This window comes from Argiope bruennichi, chromosome 8, assembly GCF_947563725.1.
Source record: "Argiope bruennichi chromosome 8, qqArgBrue1.1, whole genome shotgun sequence".
In the NCBI taxonomy this organism is placed as follows: Eukaryota; Metazoa; Arthropoda; class Arachnida; order Araneae; family Araneidae; genus Argiope; species Argiope bruennichi.
Genome location: NC_079158.1, coordinates 115,294,450 through 115,317,469, shown reverse-complemented (window position 1 = coordinate 115,317,469; position 23,020 = coordinate 115,294,450). Strand labels below are relative to the sequence as shown.

General features: G+C 34.0%; 1 protein-coding gene across 1 annotated transcript in view; it reads left to right on the top strand.

Annotated features, from left to right (window-relative positions):
• The first annotated feature begins 1,720 nt into the window (after positions 1–1,720).
• Positions 1,721–23,020, top strand: part of LOC129980731 (short transient receptor potential channel 4-like) — a 36,427-nt gene continuing 15,127 nt past the window's right edge. Inside the window, exons 1-10 of the mRNA XM_056091112.1 lie at positions 1,721–1,893; positions 3,650–3,842; positions 5,182–5,375; positions 6,118–6,278; positions 8,449–8,636; positions 9,354–9,530; positions 11,761–12,058; positions 15,446–15,551; positions 19,081–19,312; positions 22,259–22,425. Coding sequence (XP_055947087.1) covers positions 1,721–1,893; positions 3,650–3,842; positions 5,182–5,375; positions 6,118–6,278; positions 8,449–8,636; positions 9,354–9,530; positions 11,761–12,058; positions 15,446–15,551; positions 19,081–19,312; positions 22,259–22,425 — 1,889 coding nt within the window. The remainder of the gene's footprint in view (positions 1,894–3,649; positions 3,843–5,181; positions 5,376–6,117; positions 6,279–8,448; positions 8,637–9,353; positions 9,531–11,760; positions 12,059–15,445; positions 15,552–19,080; positions 19,313–22,258; positions 22,426–23,020) is intronic.

The window sequence follows — 23,020 nt, the reverse complement described above, 5'->3', positions numbered from 1 at the left end:
TTTTCAGACGGTTGCGAAAAACGTGTCTAAAACAGAATTTGATTTTTGGTTACTTTTAACACATGCCATCGATTAATCGCCAAATAATTCGCCAAGGAGGACACGTTAGATTCAGCAAAAATACTAAATTTGAGCCAAAAGTCAATATTTCGTAACTATTGTTCGCTGATGTCCTGCAAGACGTTCTCTGGTATGACAAGTGTATTAGAGAATATACAGGAAAGTTTTGGGGTGACCACACTCTCTGGTTATAAGAAATTATTCGAAAAAAATTCTAATCATCAAAAGACTTTGCCATGACATTTTGATGAATCTGCGTTTCAGACCTTCCTGGACTGAAAAAAAAGATATTTTAGAAATTATGTCTACCATTTTGCAAACATGAGAACCCAAAGACAAAACGAGTTACATGCAAAAAATTTGTTTTGTTCGCCAAATTTACTGATTTCTATCAAATTTTGAAGGAAATCCGTTTATGCGCAGTCTGTCTGTTCATCTATCCATATCCATACGAATACTATAACTCAAAATTGCAAATGGCCAAATAATGAAATCGAGTATATGAATCTATCATTAGAATTGTATATCTGTTTCAAAAGCGATCCGTCAAACGATTGACGGTCCATCGCTCTAAATATATGCATGTAAACGATAACTAAAAAAAACATAATGAATAAAATCGAGAAATTTGGTTAGTTCACCAAATTTGTTTATTTTTATCAAATTTTGGGGGAAATTCGTGTATCCGAAGTTTATCTATTAGTCCGAACATACCCAAACAAGCCCAATAACTGAAACATTCAAAGAAATGCGTGGTTGAAATCATACCTATGGAATTTTTATTAGAATTAGATATTTGCATATGATTTCGGACATAATATGTCGAAGGATTGACCGTTCTTTCTTTCCTTATATTTGCAAGAGTGTGAACGCGATAATTCGAAAACGCAATGGATTAAAAGAATGAAATTTAGTATGAAGTCTTATTACCAACATTGCAGATTTTAATCAAGTTTCGATCCAACAGGTAGAAAGGAATACAATCCAAATCCATATTCAGCTTCGTCCATTGTATTATGAAGTACAAAAGGAGGTTTATATTGTGATACTTTATCAAAAATTTCAGAGAAAACACTTCCATTGGTGAATCTTCAGCTGAATGATATCTCCACTTATTAGCAGATGGCACATTGGTATCAGCTGTGGATTTAGATATTATGCTGCGTTAAGCAGTGCAGATCATGAAGACCCTCTTTTAATAAATTGGTCAATTTAGCTTCACATTCCGCATTCATTTTTAACATATTGATGATTTATTTTAGGTAAATCATTTTTATTCTTTGTGAAAATGCATTAGTTTTTATTTATTTGTCCTTTCTCTAGACTGCTTGACACCCATATCTCAAAGCAATATTATTGAAACAGAGTGTAACCTTTCCCCTTTTTCCTCACTTGGTAATTGGCATTCCGGTCAGATGTAACGTCACCCGTTTTCCAACACATAATTAAGTGTCTATGGACCGCCAGATGTGGATCCTTTTTACTAATAGAGTCTTTTTGCCTTGTCATTTGTTGTATCCAGGTGAAGAGCCACAGATGTTGAAGAAATTATCAATCACAGAACCGTTGTCATTAAGTGTCGAACTCCGGTGGACTTCAGCCGGTTTTAGCTGTAAATTGATGATAATTAACATATATTCAGGAAGGATCAGCTGCAAAGATGGATCCTAAACAGACATTCCCACGATCGACTGAAGACATTGAGGAAGTATTGCTGGGCAGCTATTGGGTGATAGGGAATTCAAGTTCACCAATGATAAAATCAAAGGCAAAATCTGGCGAAAATAAAATGGTGTATTTTGGTTTTGAGAGAAGAGAGAGGAGAGGAGAGCAGTGAGAGGCGTCGAAGGAGAATTCGGAGAGACATCGGTGTACGAAAAAGTTGTTTCTGATTTTGTGAGAAGCACCGTGTGATTCAGGTTTCTGTGTTAGTATCCACCCAATAAAGATCGGTGGATTTCTGGAGCGGTCACTGGAGTAGTCTTTTTGAGCTAACAGCCTATTAGTGTCTTTTTGGTGTCTATTCTCCAATTTGATCGAGGAAATATTTCATGAATAATCTTTCAACTGTTGTAAGAATTTTGTTGATAATATTTACCAAGATGAGAACAAATCGTTTTTTGTATATATATATAAGGCTGTAAATAAAAGAATTGCTTTGCTACGCTACTCTCTTATTTGATCAGTCAGGATCAAGAAATTACAACAAGCTCCGAGTTTATTAATATTACGATCATTGCGTGAACATAGTGAGAAAGGTAGGGACCTGGCGAGTAATATACGTGATAAAGTATAAATATTATCCTAAGATTTTATAGTTCATAGAAGTTGCATTTTTAAAAACTCATTTATTTAGCAACTATTAAAGTTAAATCTTTTCATTGATATCCTTACTATCCTCTTTTAACCTAGAGCTCTGAGCAGCTGATTTGTCTGCCAATTCGAAACTCAGCCCCTGTGTGGGACGCAATAAAAACTTAATTTATCAATGACTAATTGATAATTCAGTTATGAAAATATTAAAATATTGCATCTTCATCGAACAAACGTCAAACTTCTAAAATTTCAAATCTCTAGCACACAAGAAAGTAAATGACAAAAAAAAAAAAACTATTACAAAATTTGATCTTTGTAAGAGTGAAATAAAGTAAGTTAAATAAAAGTGTTTAGTAAGAAGTGCTTCCCATAATCACAACTCATTGATTCTGTGTATTCCTATTCTCATCTTTAGTAAGAAATCTTCCCCTCCTTCACATGATTTTACAATAAAATAAGAAAATGAAGCAATAAATAAAATTATCAGATCTTCTGTAAATATACTCTGCAATGAGATTGATTTGTCAAATATCTATATATATATATATATATATATATATATATATATATATATATTCCTTTTTACTGTGATATCCGTTGTAGCAAAAAGACAAACAAGGAGGAAGAGGATCTTGTGATGCAAAATCTATGTTCGTCTTTATTGCTGTTGCTTAAGGCACTTGTCATAGACAACCCTTCTGACGAAGTCAGCGATTTTAAGCCGAGTTTTAGCATCTCTTGTTTCAGTAGCATCATCTAGGACGAACAAAACGTCTTAGCTACTCATGCGTTACATCCCTTTTCAAGGGCCGGACTTCATTCATACATTTCATTCACTCAAATCATAATTTAGACCTGAATCAGGGAACGATCAATAAACCAGTGTCGCTGGGAGAACTGATCCAGTACCCCCCAGCGACATTATCTCAACTTGGTGGATTTTGCGGTTACGAAAGATTTATACGTGCACCAGCCACCATATTCACGGAGGGTCTTCGGCCGGCGGGGTTTGGACTCATGACCAAAGAGATGCAAATCCAACATCCTACCAACCAGGATATATCACTTAAATATCTGTTGTAAAAAAAACGATAAAAGTAAATTATTTTTGCTTAGATTTTTATTGAATCAAAACAACACAAAGAATTTGTCTCCGTTGTCCATATCTGAGCTCAGCTACTAACAATTTTCTTCACAAAAAAAGGGATGGTATTAAATTTTTTTTCTTATTTTTAAGACAATCGTAATCATTAACCTTATTCTTTTTTCTTAGAAGAGGCATGGCTTCGGCTACTTCTACCGCGCCGAGCAAACAGTTAAAGAAGGGTGCTCGGCGAGGTTCCACCATCGAAGTGTTGGAAGAACGAAGGGTAAGCCTGCCCTTGGCGAGGCTAAACCTGGACGAGGAAAGGTTCTTTGAACTCGTCGAATCTGGAAGCGTGAATGCAGTACAGAGTTTCCTCAATGTAAGTTTTCGTTTTGAATGACTCCAAGCAAAATTAATTTGTGTATTTTCAGTTACTCTCAAAACATTAGAAAAGGTATTCCATTCATTCTTTGACGAACTATATAGCGGCGGTGATGTTAGAACTTCAAAATATTTAAATACATTTCAAGTAACGTATCTGTTATTTGTCTGATACTGAACAAATTTATTGTTTCTGAAAAGCATTAAGACACTACGCTTTGTGAAAATATTAATATGTGGGGTATGCGGAACATATGGTCTAGGCATTATTACAAAGAACCTCAAAAGAGAATAAGAATTTAAATCATATCACTGACTCTCCGACCCAATCGAAGGCACATGGAAAAAAAAAAAACTAAAAGACCGGGTCGCCGCTACAGCAACACTGGCGGGCACTGCGACTGAGTCCTAAGGATCATCACCAGCCACGGTACAACATTTCCTTAAGGAAGTACGTTCCGTCATCGATGGGAGGAGCCAGACCCCCAACTTTTCGCTTACCCTCCAGGGTGGCGAGAACCAATCGCCATGCCGGAAGCTTCTCATCCTCATTGCGAGATGCCCCCAGAGGGAGAACAAGAATTTTCTTTCTTTTCTTCCCCCTTTTCAACTGAATAGAAGCATAATAAGAAAATAAATAGGAAAATCTAATATAATTTATTTCTTATACCCTGTTCTTGAGTCCTAATTAAATTAACTTTTTAAATCCTTTTTTTTTCGATTCATTTTTATTTTCGCTCTATTTATAGTAAAGTAAAAAATTCTGTATAGGTGGATTACATTAAAAAATAAACAATAAAGAAGTCTTTTAAAAATTATAAAAATGTATCCAAGAAGCTCCCAATCCGTGATACATTTTTTTCCCTTCGAGTTCGAAGTTTATTATTATTTTTACCTATTTTCAAATTTATAAAAAAAGTAGGGGGAAAATCTTACAGTTCAGATTTACAGGAAAGAAAGATGCCTCCTAAGGTTTTATACTGTCGTAAATTCCCACCTGGATGATACCTCAGAAATGAGGATGAGAAGCTTCCGGTATGATGGTTGGTTCTTGCCACCCTGGTGGATACATAAATGGTGAGGATCGGCTACCTTTTTCTGATGACGAGACGTGCTTCCAACGGGAAGGGTTGTACCGTGGCCGGTGATCGCCTTTAGTTTCCGGCAATGCTGTCCAGTCATTCAAATTTGATCCGAATCTTTTAATTAGGCGAGATGGAGTAGTCTGTGCGGTTATATTGTCATAATATGGTAAACTCCCCTGAATGTATGTTAGCTTGTCACATCAAAATTTCATTTCAAAATAAATGTGAAGAAAATTCTTTCCTCAACGGCAGGAGCACAAGACTCTGAACCTGAATTGCACCAATTACAAGGGGATGAGCGCCCTCCACATTGCCCTCAAGAAGGAGAATGAACCCATGGTGAAAATGCTTCTAGGGCGCCCGGACATCGAAGTAAAGGATGCGGCGCTGCAAGCAGTTGCTACGGGCAACGTCGAATTCGCGACAGCAGTACTGGATGTAATGAAGTGAGTTGAGTCTACTTCGGATTTCTTTTATGAACATGAATAGTAGAAATTATAATCTGATTTCAAATGAATTTTGAAAAGAAAAAACAGACCATTTTACTCAAATAGGGTAATATGAAGTAAGAGTAGTAGTTATATGAAAGGGAAATGAAATTATTAATTCACTTCAAAAATACATCAAAGCCAGTTTCCATCAGTATTAATATGATTAAGAATTTTGAAATAACAGAAATAAATAAAACTTTTTATATGAACTTTCAAATAAAACGTTGGAGGACATCTTCTTAATGAATGATTAATTTAAAATTGCATTCATTCAATTAATAATGCTGTCCTAAACACAAGAATAAAGTCCTTCCTCTGATGTTATTCATAAGTTTAGAATGGAATACTTCCAAAGATATCATTCACGACATTTGACCACAGGTCCAAGATTACAACCCCCCCCCCTCCCCTTAAAATATAATTCGTGTTATTTTAAAACAGGACATTAATGGAACTAAAGTAAAATACATGATGGAATAAATTACTTATATTTCATTTTAGAATTTGAATGTAGACGAGTTTCAAAAAATTCCTCCATATTCAAGTTATTGCACTTCGGCTTCTATTAGGTTTTTAGAGCCATTATGAAAAGTTTCACCTTCCACAATGTTCACGTTACGTAGGGATTATTATGTCTCACTCCTCACAAACTAGTTTCAGCCTTAATTTTTTATTGCTTTTATTATCTTTTTTTCAGTGTTGTGCAACCAGGACGCGAAATGTTGGGCAGCACAGAAAGCACAGACTACTCACCTGACATTACTCCTCTGGCCCTAGCAGCTCAGAACGGAGACTACAAAATGGTACGCATGCTACTCGGAAGAGGTCACAAGCTGGACAAACCACACGTGCCTACCTGTAAGTGAACAAATTGTGTACTTTTATTCATACTACTCTAGCTACTGCTGTTCTTCTCTAGCTACCATATCTAAAGTCTCATCTAACAACCCGCTAATAAGAATCCCTATCTCGTATTTTAACATATCCGGGTCACAAGATTTCTCGTTTTCAGCCGACCAAACGTTGTAGCCGGGTCACGAGATATCTCGTTTTCATACTTATTCGGTTAAATCGAGGTATAACCAAGGCAGAAGCAAATATTTAATACATTAAGGACCACAAAGAAATCTGTAAGACATACACCTGGGACAGCCCGTTTTTGGGAAGACTAGTACGTTCTAAAATCCTAATAATTTTGCTATTTATGAAGCATTAACAGACGGGACACGCAACACGAGAAAACTCATGAGTGATCCGTAAAAGATGAGACGCGAAACACGAGAAAATTCGTCACCTGTCCTTAATGTCTTGAAACAATATACTGCTGCAAGTAGTGCCCATCACCATTGCACAAGGGAATATGCTTTACCAAATATCACACTCTAAAGCATTATTCAAGGCAGTGAAATAAATAGTAGTTAAAATGTAAAAAAACGTATGTAAATGCATATTTAAAATATATAGAAATATTTAAGAATGCTTTATGTAAATATAATACCAAATGCAAATTAAGAATGTGCGTATTTGCGTCCTATTGCTTGCCAATATGCTTTTAGAGCGTTCAAAAATGTACGGGCCCTGGGAGCGCGCAGAGAGCCGTACGCAATGTGTTAATATCCTATGAAGTTAAAAGTAAATTGAATAAAGCAAAAGAATATGCTACTATTTTGAAATTACATTAGCCCTTTGTAGAATAGTGTTCACCAATAACAGGCTAATGCTTTATTGCCATTTTAGTCAAGAGTCCGTTTAGTCCGTTCTTATTTGTTGAATTTAACAGGCAAAATCCATGGAATAGTAATTACACAGAATGAGAATGCCGTCTGCTGAAAATTATTCATGCCTAATTTGTATTAAATATTTTTTTCTTACTAATTTTTACCCCATTTTTTCTAAACACTTGATCATGGATACTTTAGTACGCGATGGATACTCTTTCCCGCCAATGGCCAAATAAGCGTCACATCTAATTCGCTTAAGAACTCATTAGTGGGTATAACTTTACACGAAATGAACTTTACTTTAACTCTACACGAAACGAATACACAGACAACAAATATACAGCCGAGGCAAACACACGTAATACACAGTAGCACACTACAACAAACAGTAGCCCACAAATAGTAATCGATAGTAATAACAACCACAGCACACAAAGCAGCCAGACAAAATTCAGTAGGAGATGAGAGTCTTGGTAGCTAGTCTCTACGGTCTTTCTAAATGTCTGCAATTCTCCACTGTCTCCTCGCTTTAGCTGTATTCAATTGTCGACTCACTACTTCACAACAGGGTTCGCCTCACACGACTCGATGCTGCTTATACAATAAATTCCAGGTCTCAGCCCACAGCTCAATTCAGCAATCGCTTGAGCTCCACTCAACACCTGAGCTTTGCTGGACTGATCCAACTATTCAGCCGTTGTTTCGCTTTGCCCCTCTATACTTCTCGGGCATTCTTTCCACGATTCTGTACACGACTCTGTACAGGATTGTCTTCAGCTTAGACTGTCGGCCTTTTATAGTTCGCGGAGCTGGGCAGAGAAGGTTCTGGAACAATCAGGCATATCTCGGTTTCTATTGGCTCTATTACCAAATTTCTGGAAGATTCCATTATCATCTATTTTGTCACAAAATCTCCGAATTCGCTGCCAAGTCGCCAAATGCTTGCCAAGTTTGTCACCAAGCTCTAGGATCACTGATTCGGCATCCGATTAGCATCCAACAGAGCTCACCACAAAACGGTCTTTCCAGGGATTGAATAACCGTGCAGATTTGTAACAATATTAACTATTAAATATATAATAAAATATTAATTCAATTTCATTGGATTCAAAATGACTAAAAAATATTGGTTTGTTTGAGTACCAAGTGTTCTTGGATAATTTTTTCTTTCTAAACAAATAAAACATAATATCATATTATATAGATAATAGTTTCAAGATAGGATGGTACTACAAAACCACTTGGAACATAAAAGTTTTTGCGATTTCTTAAAATTGCAAATCTAATGTCCACGTATATCAATGCAGGTCTGTGTCCTAAATGTAAAGGATTGCTCCGTGAGCATGGTTCTGCTCTCTCCCGAATACGGCTGAATGCGTATCGAGCCATCAGCAATCCTTCCTATATCTGCCAAGTGACTGATGATCCGATACTTTACTGTTTCTTGCTGGACGCTGAGTTATTCGAAAGCGCACTCATGGACAAAGAGTTCAGAGTAAGTGAATGCGAGTTTTCTTCTTGCTTAAACACTCAAAGACAATAACCTTTTTTCAAAAAGGACAGCAATGATTTAATTCCATGGTTTCTTCACAAGAACCCTATTTTCAGGGAAGTAAAATTTAAATGTTTCCCTATGAAACCTGATTTTTTGTTGCATGGAGAAAGCTAACACAATGCTATTGAAATACCCATAATTTTTGTTGTATGAAAAATTGCATGAAGTACAATGTACCAGTCTTGTACACTGTGTAACGCATTTTAACGAAATTGAAAAACTGTATCGCGTGCAATAAACGATATTATCCTGATTTCCAAGCGAAATACAGAAGACTAGAGCCAATGATCAAACATATTGCAATTCCTGTAACGAATCTGAAAGATGAATTTTTGTGAATCGTGGATGTGTCTGACCTTTATAAAATCTCTAAGCACAGTGATGGTATGATGTATTCTGAATTTCTGAGCTGTTATGCTGTCCCACAATCTAAATGACTCTTTGCTCTCAGTGTCTTTTTTTCCTTATATCTATACTCCAGGTCGCCGATTAGAATGAATTCTTGCGACTTACAGACAAACATATGTATTTTCTATTTTATATTATATGTATGAATTTTGTTGAACTGAAAATGCATATTGACTCCAAATTGGTTATAAATTCTTTCTATTTCAACGAAAAATGAATCATTTTATTTTTCCATGCCTCTCTTCCTAGGCAGAATACGGGGAGCTGGGTGATGAAGTGCGCGGCTTCACCGTTGAAGTGTTAAATCAATGCCGCAACACTGCAGAAGTTGAGCTGTTGTTGAAGTTACCCAACGGATTTGATTTTCAGTCTCAGAAAACAGATTACCCGAGACTTCAACTTGCACTCGACTACAAGCAGAAAGAGGTAAGTTGAAGTAGTTCCATGGCTTTCTGGAATCTCCTGAAAATAACCAACTTAACAAAAAATGCGCATTCATAGCTAAAACTCTTTCAGGGCTGGGTTTATTGGCATACGAGCCATTTTTCGCCTATACTGCGAGATCTATCAGATAGGTAATGTATGGTTATGATTAGGGCAAGAGTATGCTTATTATTTTCATCGTAATTGCTAACCCCGTTTGGAGATCAATTGCTCGCTAATCAGGTTAACAGTATTTGTCAAACTTTCATAAATGAAACTTTATTGCAGTAAAATAAAATTTTAATTAATTTAACAATAAATTAAAAAACATTCTGGTTGGATGGCGATACTTACAGATTATCAAAATCGGGCCAATTGCTGAAGCTAGAAGATCTCTCAGAGTTAGAGCTTGCGATATCTTTGGTAACCGCACAATGGCAGTGGGGAGAGCAAACAAGTGACAATTAATGACATATCTAGAAGCTACAAGCTTATATTTCAAACAAAAATTTGTGATATTGGTCTATTTGGGGCCTACTGACTGATTCTTCGGTTTTCTTGATTTTTTTTTTTTTTTGATAAATGGATAGTTAAAATTACTAAGACCTTACCCATCTTGAAAAGAAGGATTCATTTTCTTACTCATATTGTAGCATAGTTGAAGTTAACCTAGATAAATCATGTGTTAACTAAAGTCAAAGATTACATTCGTTAATCTCTAAACATTATTCAAGGAACTAAACCTTACATCTGTTTCTATCCACAAAACGAAATGACTCAAATCTTTCAGATCTAGAAAGATACAGAAATTATAAGAACATTCTAGAACAAACGAGAAATAACAGAAAGTAAATAAATAACAAAACAATTTTTAAGCAACTAGCCTGCAGTCAGATACTTGCAAACTGTCACTTTCAATTCATATCATTCTACCACTAAGCCATTCAGTCCACTCAAATATCATACCACAAATTTTCGATTGAATTAAGATCTGTGATTGTGCGGGCCAAAGAAGCCAAGTAAAATTTCTTTGCTCATGCTCTTCGTACCATTTGAATATGACAGGGAGCTTTGTCCTGTAAGAAGTATCCATCTCCAGTAGGGCATACCAATAACATAACAGGATATACCTGTTTTATGATAACACTTAAATACCCGTTATGTTACAATATTCAAAGGACCAATACAATGCTAAGAAAACATCCCCCTAACCATCATATTGCTTCCACCATTTTCAAATGTTATGCCAGTGCTATTGAAATCCCAAGCTTTCGTACTTTTTCTTTATATTTGCACGCTGCCATCTGCATGGTGTAAATGAAAATTCGATTCTTCGACATGATCTTTTTGCAATCATCTGTTGTCCGATCATTGTGCTCCTTTGCGAAATGGAGACTTCTTCTCTTGTTTAAAGCAGGACGTAGAGGCTTTCTCACAAGTAATCGGTTTCTACAGTTTGTGGAGGGTAATGTGAGGCATTTATATATCTTTGTAGTTGCTTCTTGATTAAGATTCCTCGCAATTTGACTTAATGTAGTCGCAATAGAAAAACTACACTGCCAAACATGTAGCTCTCCTGTTTTATTGGAAACCTCTGGAAAGTCTCCATCCACATCAACTACAAGCCTGACTTTAAGACCCTGTTTTCTACTTGGTAGTTCAGTCTCTGTAAAAACTAATTGTTGCTCTCTCGAGCACTTCATAAATGCTTATACTGGTTCAATATTTGAGCCCTTATAACCATATCGCATTCAAACTGAGTTAAATAACAGTGCAATTGATACTTCACTGCATTTTTTATAGCTATATCTTCCTATAGAGGCAATAATATGAAGTTACAGCCGAATTGCTTGTAAATATCAAGTGATCATAATAATATGGGCATTAAGTGTATGCAATATGCTTAAATCCAAAATATTATTTTCATAAAATCCAAAAAAAAAAAATTAAAAAATATTATGAAAAATTAAAATCTATTTATCAAGCCACCTCATAAATGGGACATAATAATAGGATTAAGTCAAGCATAATAAAAAGATTTCAGGAAATATTTAAGTAATAATAAAAAGCAAAGAAAAAAAATGTAAAAAATAATGAAAAGTTAATAAAAAATATTTAAATATTTTTAAAACTTGGTGTATTAATATAAAACTCTTTCATATTGAATCAAATATATAAATATTAAAACATTGATATTGAAATAATATAAATATTGTGAATATATATCTCTTAGTTTGTGGCTCACTCCATGGTGCAACAGGTGCTGACAGGCCATTGGCTAGGCGAGTTCCGTTCGTGGCCCCGCCGGTCTCTGCTCAGAAAAATCCTTCACGTGTTCTTCCGCATCCTGCTCCTGCCTTTCATCAGTTTGTTTCTGCTACTTGTGCCCTGGCTGAAGCAGTTGGGAAAGTACCATAGTCCTGTCAACAGATTCCTGCTCAGTCTTGCTTCCTACCTGCTTTTCCTGACTTCCGTCTTCATGGTAAATATACTGGATACGGGGCATTTCAACAAAGGACCGCCTGGAACAGGTAACTGATTCCGTTGTTGGCAACAAAGTCTGAGTAACCCTCTTTCTCGGAAACATTGGGATAATCTGAATGACCGTCATTGATACAAGGAACTTATTGTTAATTTCCATCACTGGGCATGGTAGACGCTGTTGGCAGGAAGTTCCTCCCGCCAAGGAATGGAGATATCTCGATTCTACAGCCTTAATGTACTTTCTGGAAGTTTCTCGTCCTCATGTCTGCAATGCCCATTGGTGAAAATTTCGTTATTGGGAAGTCAGTCTGGTGACGTAATGGTCTGCATGATGCACATCGATATGCATGATGCTTGCAGGATAGATTAATTCCTGTATGGGCCATAAGGCAAGCAATGCATATTTCGAGCCTTTACAATTTCCTCTCTCAAAATATTCCCTGATAAAAAATTCACCCTGATTATCCCTCTCTAAAAATCAGATATTTTTATTGATTTTAATTTAATCTCTGAAATAATATTTTTTTAAATAGCAAATATTAAGACATATTGAAATATTAAAAAATTTGACTGAATGTTATTTTCAAAAAATCGGTTTCAATATCTTACATATTAAAAAATTAAAGATTTTAATTTAAAATTAATTTTTAATGGGATAGTAAAAATATTACAATAATTTTTAACATAATCTAAATTGATTTTAATGACGCAATCAAATATTTTCAAATTATAAAGCGGTATATTTTTTTTAAATTATAAAACAATAATTTAAAACATACGTGATAAGCAAAAGCAATATAAAACTTGCTAAAGGCAATTATTTATGATTGTTGACAAAATAATGCTCTAAAATTTAAACGAGACCTACTTTTAATGTGAATAAACTCGTGTCCAAAGCCTTTATAAATTAAAGTTCAAGATTACGTGTCCCTGAAATTATCACCTACCACAAAAAAAATATTGGAGGTCCCAAAATTGTTTGAATTTTGACTTTTCTATTTGATGATTCAGTCTTAAATGTATGATTTAACTCTGTGAAATGTCTTGAAATTTCGCCTCTGTAAATTGTTTTTCATATAAAATTTATTTACTTGGATTTTTGATAAAAGATCTTTTTTTCTTTGATGTCTATTTGTCGGAGTAGCAAATATTACACAGTTATACGTAAGTGATATCTATTTTTTTTTCCTTCCATTAATACTCGCATGCACCAGTTTTCATCAAAATAGTTTCCAGTTTAAGTTGCCAATATAATTAGAAGCGCCAAAAGTGTACAATCAAGAAAAATTCATTCTATGAAAGAAATAGTAGTGGAAACGAAGTGCTTGATTTGTCACTAAATCTATCCACCCAAATATCCTTATTAATTTTGATCGATATAGCTCAAAAATATCCTCGAGAAATTTTGAAAATACGTACAAAAATGATTTATCAATTTTTATCAGAGAAAATATCAATTTTTGTATTCAATATTCTTAATTTCTAAACAGTCTTTTTCTTATAACAGTTTGAATTTTGCGTCTAAGCTCATTCTTTGAGAAGTAACATTAATTTTTATATTTCCATAATACATGTTTTAATGCCATCTTATATCTTTATATGCTTTTTCGTCAAACTCTAAATTTTGGTAGCATTTTCATACAGAAAATCTTACTAGTTAAATTCTAATGCATACTGTTTGTTCAAATTTGATATAACAATTTTCTATATGTTCTGGAGTTTCTGAACTAAGCAATAAACAATTTATACATTAAAAAATATTCTATAATTATTTTAATGCCTCACAATATGGAAAAAAGATTTAATAATTTATGTTATTTATAAATCGTAGTCGAACACCGATATTTAAATTTTAAAGAAGAATACCATTTATTTTTCAGCAAAAGATCTGAGTAATATATTTTCTAAACTATCTGCAAGATTTTGAATAAATTATTTGATAAAACTTCTAAACTAGAAATTTTTTGCTTTATACCTTATTTTAACCAAAAAATATTTTCAATTTTTAAAAACTTTTTTGCATTTAACTGTTATATTTTGCTTACGTAGATGTTTTTCAATCAATTTTGTTCAAAATTACAAAAATATAAATATTTTACAACGTTTCTTTAAAAATTTCATCCCGAACGTAGTCACACATTTTTAAAAATCTAAATTTTAAATTATTAAAATAATCTAAATCCAAATCAATCCCATTTGGATCAGTATCTGGAGTACTGATTAAGAAAAGAAGCAACGTTTAAAGAAATAACAGTTTATTTATTTAGAGTAAATAAAATTAACAGGAAATTGACAATTAAGACAGGAAAGGTTAATTACATTAAAGTTAGAAGTTAAAATACTTAAATGGCACCAAAGGGCGAAGCGTAACAAGATGTCTGCACCTAACAGAACTAACTGCCGCCTTAGCGTAAGATTATTAAACACTCATCGTTACCGGAAACAAAAAACCCTCTTCTCTTATTTCTTTTTTTTTTTTTTTCCCCGAGTGAAATGCCAACAGCTCGCTTTTTACTCAAACTTATGGTCATGTGACTTAGCACTTTGGCTTAGTAGAACCCATGGTGCCAACTATTACAATACAATAAAACTAAATTGAAATCTGGATGCGTTCGATATAACAGTGGAATGGTAATGGCCATTAATTAAAACTCTGCATTTATGTTCTGGAAAAAACTCTTTTTTTTATTTTTTTTTATTGCGCCAGCAGTTTTTCTCTGTAAATTGCTTCTTTAATTATTATCGAATTAACTTTTCTTTATAATAAATAATTCTGATTTAATTAAAAGGTTCAATTTAAAAATTAATTGTAGGTATCATATCAAATATGTAGAGTAAATGAAAGTTTGTAATAATTGCATAATTCTCGATATGTTAAAGAGTCAAATATTATTTATTAATTTGACTTAAAACGAAAGATGATGAATTTTCTCAAAGGATAAGGAATTTTTTGTTAATACACTGAGATTTAAAGGCTCCTGTCAAATCTTGAATCATTTGTTGCTTGAGTTAAATCTTTTGCGCTACATGTAGCATAAAGGGAACGAATAGTGCCCACATAAAATGGAAACTTTTCCCCATTCCAAATAGATATCTATAACATAGCGAAGATAATATCGCCTTGGACATGGTATTACTTTGTTCGTTCTGTAAACATGTTTGGCTTTAAAAATTGATGTATAAATGATATTCTCTCTCAACGATATTTTCTAACTCTGGGGCACAAATATTTCTTCTTACCTCCTTCCGATCTCCCCCACCACCACCACTTCATTGTGTGCTAATAAAAAATGCAAAGAAAGAAAGATATTACTATATTTTGTAAATATTTCAACAGTCTTGAACTTCATGACCAATGGGACAATATGGCCAATGGACCCATTCACTCTGGGAAAATATAAAATATTGTAAAAATGTAAGACTTTCTTTTCCAGGTTTCGAAGGAATTGTCGTTATTTTTGTCCTTGGTCACATCTGGTCCACCATCAGACAGTTTTGGGTTGAAGGCTACAAAAGATTTTTCAGGGCGCCTTGGAATTGGTGAGAATTTCTATACTGCTTTTAGCAATTTCTATCATCCTCGATCATACGTTATACCAGAAATCTTTTAATTCTTTATCCCAAGTCCGATTCTTTATTGTGAACATGCTTCCGTGGAAATACGTTTCATTAAATTTCCAAGAGTGATCTCAAATTCGGCAGAAGAAACTTCTTTAAATTCTGAAATTATATAAAACATTTTTACATTTCAACTGTTCAAGAAAATTCTGGATTTCTACCTGATTCAGAGAAGAAAGAATAAAATTCGGTTCATCATATCTAGATGTCATATTCACATAAATTTTTTCTAGTTACCAAATACTGGAAAACGCACAGCATTTGTAAAACATATAATCTTTTATGCTACAAGAAAACATTCATCCTTAAAAGCCAGCTTTACATTACAGAGAGGATACAGAATACAGTCAAACCTGTGTGTGTGTGTGTGTGTGTGTGTGTGTGTGTGTGTGTGTGTGTGTGTGTGTGTGTGTGTGTGTGTGTGTGTGTGTGTGTGTGTGTGTGTGTGTGTGTGTGTGTGTTGGAGATAGGTGTCGCATTAAACGAAACGCATAAAAAATGCTATACGGTTTTATAAATAGTTATAAGATATATTATCTGCAAAACATTTTAAAAATTATGTGGTAAATAGGATAATATAAAAAATGCCCCACGTAGAAAATAACTCAAACTTTATAATACAGTTAGAAATGGTTTTCCAACCAAGATAAAAATTAATTTGCACATTGCAATATTTTTAAATGATTCACTTATTTATGCATTAAATATTCAAAATAATTTTAATTAATACGTATAACATTATACTTCGAACATATGTATAAAATTGTTGATGCAATAAGAACGTATTTTTTTGTAATGCAATTATGATCTGTTAGGCGATTTGTTGCTTTTTTTGCAAATTACTTTTTTATTTCTTTATTTATTTTATACATTTTTGATGGACTTTTTCTATACATTTTATTATAAAATAGCACAAAAAAGAAGCTCATAAAAACATTCTTGATTGTAAAATAAAAACGATTAAAAAAAACTTCTATCCTATAAATTATTTCTCTGAAATAATAAAACTTTCAGCAATGAATAAGGCATGGATGTTTTACCTATATCTGATACAGCATATTCATTTTACATTAAAAAGGGAACGTTTATTTAAAATTAAATCAAGAGAAAAGTTAAAATATCACAGATTCTGAGATTTGTTCTGAATTCGCCACATCCAACCTAAGGATGCCCATTCTCAATACTGTTTCAGAGTAAGGACCGCTTTCGCCTGCATCAATTAAAAATGGCATCAGCATGTGCCAACTTTTTAGGATCCATTAAAAATAATTATAAATAAAACACAGGGGGAATGATATCCACATAACTTTCTCTCATTCATCATTATCCTCATCATTATATCATCATTATTTCACTAATCATTATCCTCTGGATATTTTTAAATTTAAAAAAAGATGAAGGAATGGAATGCATATGAAATGGAATTGATTAGAAACGTTATTCAAAAATCTGAAGTTCAGTTTCCAACACTACAGCCAGTGGTGGATAAGCGACTAGGCTGGCCAGGCAATTGCCTAAGGCTATTAAACAGAGAGTGGGCAGCAAGCAGGTTGACTAAGAAAGTGTTAATGGCCTAGTTGATAATTAAAATATATAATTTTTAAGAACTAAAAAGTTAATATTAATACTTTGTCAAATGTAATTAATCAATTCCTATTATTTTATTACCTTTACTTAATTATTACAGTAACTATAAACAGAAAGTATTTGTTTAACTATAATTATATGCAAACTTGGATGCAGCGAAATCATGGGTTATAATAAACAGTTAAATAAAGACATGCAATTTCACAAAAACATTAAAATAAAAAATTTACCTTATTGAAATTATTAATTAGTTGGTTAAGTTAAAAATGTATCGAAATGTAAAATTAAATTGACTTGCTTATTATTTGCACTGGGATGTTTCCTCTCAAGCACCTTACAAGACGATGCATCATTTTGAAGTTTTATTTATTTATTTTTAATTTTGTTTGATAAAAATGCCTTTAGAATGATAATAAGATGTAGATGAATTTTTCGTAAAAATTCGACTTAAAACAATTATATATATATATATATATATATATATATATATATATATATATATATATATATATATATATATATATATATATATATATATATATATATATATATATATATATATATATATATATATATATATATATATATATATACGTGTGTGTGTGTATTTCGGAGAAATAAACATCCTTGTAATAGATAAATAATTTTGAATCAAATTACTTTTCCGAGTTCAAAAGGTTAAAACAGGAGCCTCATAATGTCTAAGGATGCAAAATGCTTAACTTTGGCTACGAATGTTATAAGCTCTTCTTTTCACAATTTTCTATGCAATTGAGTAGAATAGATTCTGAATAAGTTAAAGCTGTTCAGAAATTTTTGCCGGATGATTTTGGAACATGATGGTCAAATAATCCCCCAAAGCTGCTTTTGTAATGTTGTTGTTGCTGTGCATGGCACTTGTCATAGAGAAGCCCCATGACGAAGTCAGCGATTTTAAGCCGAGTTTTAGCGTTTCTTGTTTCAGTAATGCCATCAAGGGCCAAGAGTGCGTCTTAGCTACTTTTCCCTTTTCCCTTTCACAATCCCTTTTCACAAGGTGGACTTCATTCATATATTTCATTCACTCATCGTAATTTAGACCTGAATCAGAGAATAATCACCTCTGATCCAGTACCGCCAGTGTTATTGTCTCAACTTGGAGAACTTTGTGGCTACGACAGATTTATACGTGCACCAGCCACCATTTACACGGAGAATCTTCGGCCGGTGGGGTTCGAACTCACAACTTAAGGGATGCGAAGTCACTGCCCTATCAACCAGGCTATCCCGGCCTTTAAAGTTACTTTTACTATGAAGTATTTTAAATTAATTTTAAAAGATTAGTTTGAAGTGTGTGCCCCATTAGTAGTCAAAGAGTTAAATCTACTACTGGCTTTAGTTTAATGATTGTCTAATCTTTTTTATGGTGATACAACTGTGTGTGTGTATCACATAATTGTAAAAAAAGTACTCAATCAACCCAACTGAAGTACTAAATAAATAATAATACCCAAAATATATGCATAAATTTTAAGAAAATAATTATTAATGCTTTATCCACAACAAACCAGTGAAAAATTGATAAAAGTTATTCCCATTCTACCTCATGTTGGCTTCCACTCTAAATTACGTATATCAACTAATATTCTTCTGAACACTCGTAATCATTCTCTCTTCGACATTCGCGTTCTCTTTCTTATCGTTACATAAGAAGTCGTCAGATACGAAATTAAGTCGATAAGAAATAAAATTTATAGAAGCAACTTTTCTATCAATAAGACATTAATTAAACATTTACATTGCAATTACAAATGACATTTTGTACATTTAATAGTACCCTCGTACAAATACGTTACTTTTCCTTTCCTCATTCTCAAATCGTCAGGTACGACATCTGCATGCAAATATTCTTTACCTGTACTTTCATATTTTGGCTCGTGGCCGCGTTCGACAAGTGGCAGGAAGACGTGAACAAGAAAACAGAACCTGACAGAAAAGCCTGGAACAGTTACGATGCCACACTCGTGCACGAAGGCCTCTTCGCCATTGCCTCCGTCCTCGCTTCCGGGAAGCTGGCCTACTACTGCCTTCAGAGTTCGAGACTCGGGCCACTACAGGTACAGATACTTCTTCTGGTACAAAGAGGCTTAATTATTCTTTGAGGTGAACCAGACTTGCCTTATATCGCTCCGTTCGACAAAGTCCTAGTTCGTGCGTTTTCTGGCGCATAGCTGAAATTTAGGGGTGAAAGGTAATTCACGAGCTACTGCTCATATAGAAGGGACGATTCCATTCTGTTTTCGTGCACATAAAATTATCCCGGATTCGGAAACACTAGAATTCTCATACTAGCCAGGCTCATAAAGTTAAAACAATACTTTTACAAACTGACTTTGTTCGAAGAAAATAGTCTCTCCGTAGCAACTATAATGATTCGAGAGCGACTTACGAATTTTCTGAAGCTTGCAGAGCTATGTCAGTGTACATACTCGGAAACCTTCCACGTTTATGCGCAAGTTTCAGTTGGCTTTGATTTCCCCTAATAGAGATGAAATGAAAAATGATGAAGGCGAAGTTTATTTTTTTATCAAGTAACATATTGAAATATTACATACGCTTTGAATTAAAACATATTATCGCAATTGAAAAGGGAACATAAAATCAACATCAGAATATAATAACTAAGAGAAAAATGCACCTAACAAAGAATACCGAAAAGGTGCTCTGCTTCCTCGAATATCGATAAGCGCCTTATTTATCACTTGCAGAATAAAATTGCCCAAAAGAGGTTTTCTGAAACGAAAAATTCCTGAATGGCCATCGTCATGACAACACGGAGGATGGCTTAGTTTAGTTTAACTATATTAATGTCCCGTTTATAAAGCAACACTAGGGCTGTTTGGGGGGCGGACCTCGTAATTTTGAATCGCTGTCAGATGAAAAGGATGATACCCGATTTGTAACCACCCTCATCAAACTTCCGCACCACACCAGTGGAAGGACGTTTGGCCCCGGAGGATTTAGCGTGCACAAGGCCCGCTGACACGATGGTTCTTCGGTGTAATCGAGTCTCAAACTTGAAGCCCTACGCTTCCGAAGCCGAGACCTTACCAACAGGCCACATGGTGGAAAGAAAATAAGATTGAGTCTTAATGGCCAACAATAGCCACGATAGAACCCATCCTATTAAGTATATGCCATTATAGAAACGGGGATTTCCCGACCCTAAAGATTTAATTTACAATCAGGAACAATAACAAAAGAAACTAAACAGTGAAAGAAATTACAATAATTTTTAAAAGAATATTTAAACGTAAATTAATTCACTGGTATATTAAAAGTTGCTGATATTATGAAGAAAAAAAAGTAAAATGTAGAAGTTAGAAAAGCAACTTTACTTGGGAAAATTAGCAAAAATGTGCGAGTAACAGATACTATTAAACAGTGAAACAGGTTTAATATCTTGGCAAAAAAGAAATTCTTATAAAAAATTGTTTAAATTTATTGAAATAATTGCACAGGGTACAAAATCTTTGTTGCTGAAAAGCTGATGTTTTGAATTTTAAAATGGTATAAAAACAGTTTGTGTAATGATAAGTTCGGAAGTTATGGCGGGGGGGGGGGGGAGTGTAAAACACTTTTTATGCTTTAAGCTTTTAAACTTTAAACTTTTTTCATATGCTTTAAGCGGTCACAAAACTTTATTAATAAGCATTAATTATTCTATTTGCTAAAGAACAAGAATGTCAAATTTCAACGGAATTCTTCAAAGAGTGAGAATTTTTTTTTTAATTACAACCAGTCACCCCGCTACCACAGAAACTAAGCCGTATAAACAGGGGTTATTGTGACTGGCTGTTATGCTCTTTAGTGCAAAATTATTTGCATTTCAAAGAAATAAATAATAGTTTTGTCTTATACATATAGATTTCATTAAAGTATTCTCTTTTTTTGAGGTGCCAGTTTATAGTACCATATCTTACTCTAGTTTTTATATATACTTTATCTATGGCGGGCAATATTAATTGGTGAATAAAATCGAGTTTCCTAAGGTGTGCTTCAACTTTTCAGAAATATTTCTATCGATCAGATATTTATCTTTAAATTGCCTTCGATTTTGTTAAAAACAATCAGAATATATCATAATATGTCTTTCTGTTAACCCTTTTGGGTCCCCTCAATCTTAGATGCACACACGAAACAGGGCATATGCGAAAGAAATCATTCTACAGAACAAGAATTTTGCGTTGCTAAGCCTAACTTTGCAAAAAAAAAAAAAAAAAAAAAAAAAAAAGTTTAAGTCCTAGCTTTGCCCTTTTTACTACCTTTTTAGATTATTAATTATTTCATAAAATGAGTACCTTCTTTCTCAGAAAAATAGCGTTTTCTTGCCATAATAAACTGAAACCAAGGCTTTCCGTAATAAAAAGAGAAGTGCTCGAAATGTATCCGAAAGCTACACGAAATACAACAGAACTTACGATAAAACCCAAAAAGACTATTTGCGGTTACACAGTAATAACGAAAAAAGAAGAAAAGAGTTCGGAGGGAGACCAAATACGCGAATGATTCTATCAAGTGGAAAGTTACACAAACCAGCTCTGTTTATTTACATTGCTCTTACTCTCCTCCACCACAACAACTGCTGAGTAAAATACCAGTCAGGCTGAATATAAGCAAACTGAAGGTCAGTATACTAAAACTACATTTATTTCAAAATTAATGGACACAGGGTGCCACCTAGTGGCGTTTAAAAATTGTTCCAGTTCAAAATGCACATATGCATCATCGTCCCATGAGTTTGATATACCGAAATGCACGAGTGGTACGCCTGGCTGTGAGAGATGTACATAGTAAGTGTTGCATATATGATATGCCCATCGTGAAAGGAAAAAAAAGGGCCAAATTATTTATAACATTAATGGTTCCCTTTGATTTATCACGTACATACACTCCCTTACTTAAGCAAACTTGCCGAGAATTGCAAAATATAACTTCATTTTTCTTTAATTGCAGGTATGGAGAATTACATAAAGGAATAACTTTTTTATTGTTGGTTTCAGGTGTCTATGGGCAAGATGGCGGTGCAGATCGGCATATTCTTGGTTCTCTGCTTCCTCATCATCACAGCCTTCGCCATCCCACTGACCCGGATGTATGCGTATTACGACGGTATGAAGCGGAAAGATGCAGATGGAAACACGCAGACCCAGCTCGCTACTTTCACATCGTGAGAGACTCTATCTTCTGTCTAGGAAGCTCTACAAAGTTGATAGCTGTTTTTTTATCAGTCTTCTTTATAAGTGTTATTCGGGCGCAATCGATTGGCGAAAGTGATCGTATAGAAGAAGCTCAGACACTTCAAGTTGAATACTGAAGTTAACACTTTGAATACGACTCACGAGATTTCTCGTTTTTAGCAAACCGAACGTCGTGGCAGGGTCACGAGATATCTCGTTTTCATGTTTCTTCAGCTAAATCGATGCATAACTAACCAAAGGCAAATATTTAATACATTAAGGACCGTAAAGAAATCTGTAAGACATGCGTCTGGAACAGCACGTTTTTGGGCAAGCTTGTGCATTCTAAAATCATCACATTTTTGTTATTTATAAAGCAATAACAGAAGGTACACACAACACGAGAAAACTCGTGAGCGGTCCGTAATAGATGGGACGCGAAACACGAGGAAATTCGTGAGCGGTCTTTAATGTTTTAAAACAAGATGCTGCTGCTAATCGTGTCGATCATCATTGCACAAGGGAATATGCTTTACTAAATATCATACTGAAAAGCAGTATTCAAGTCTGTGAAATAAATAATAG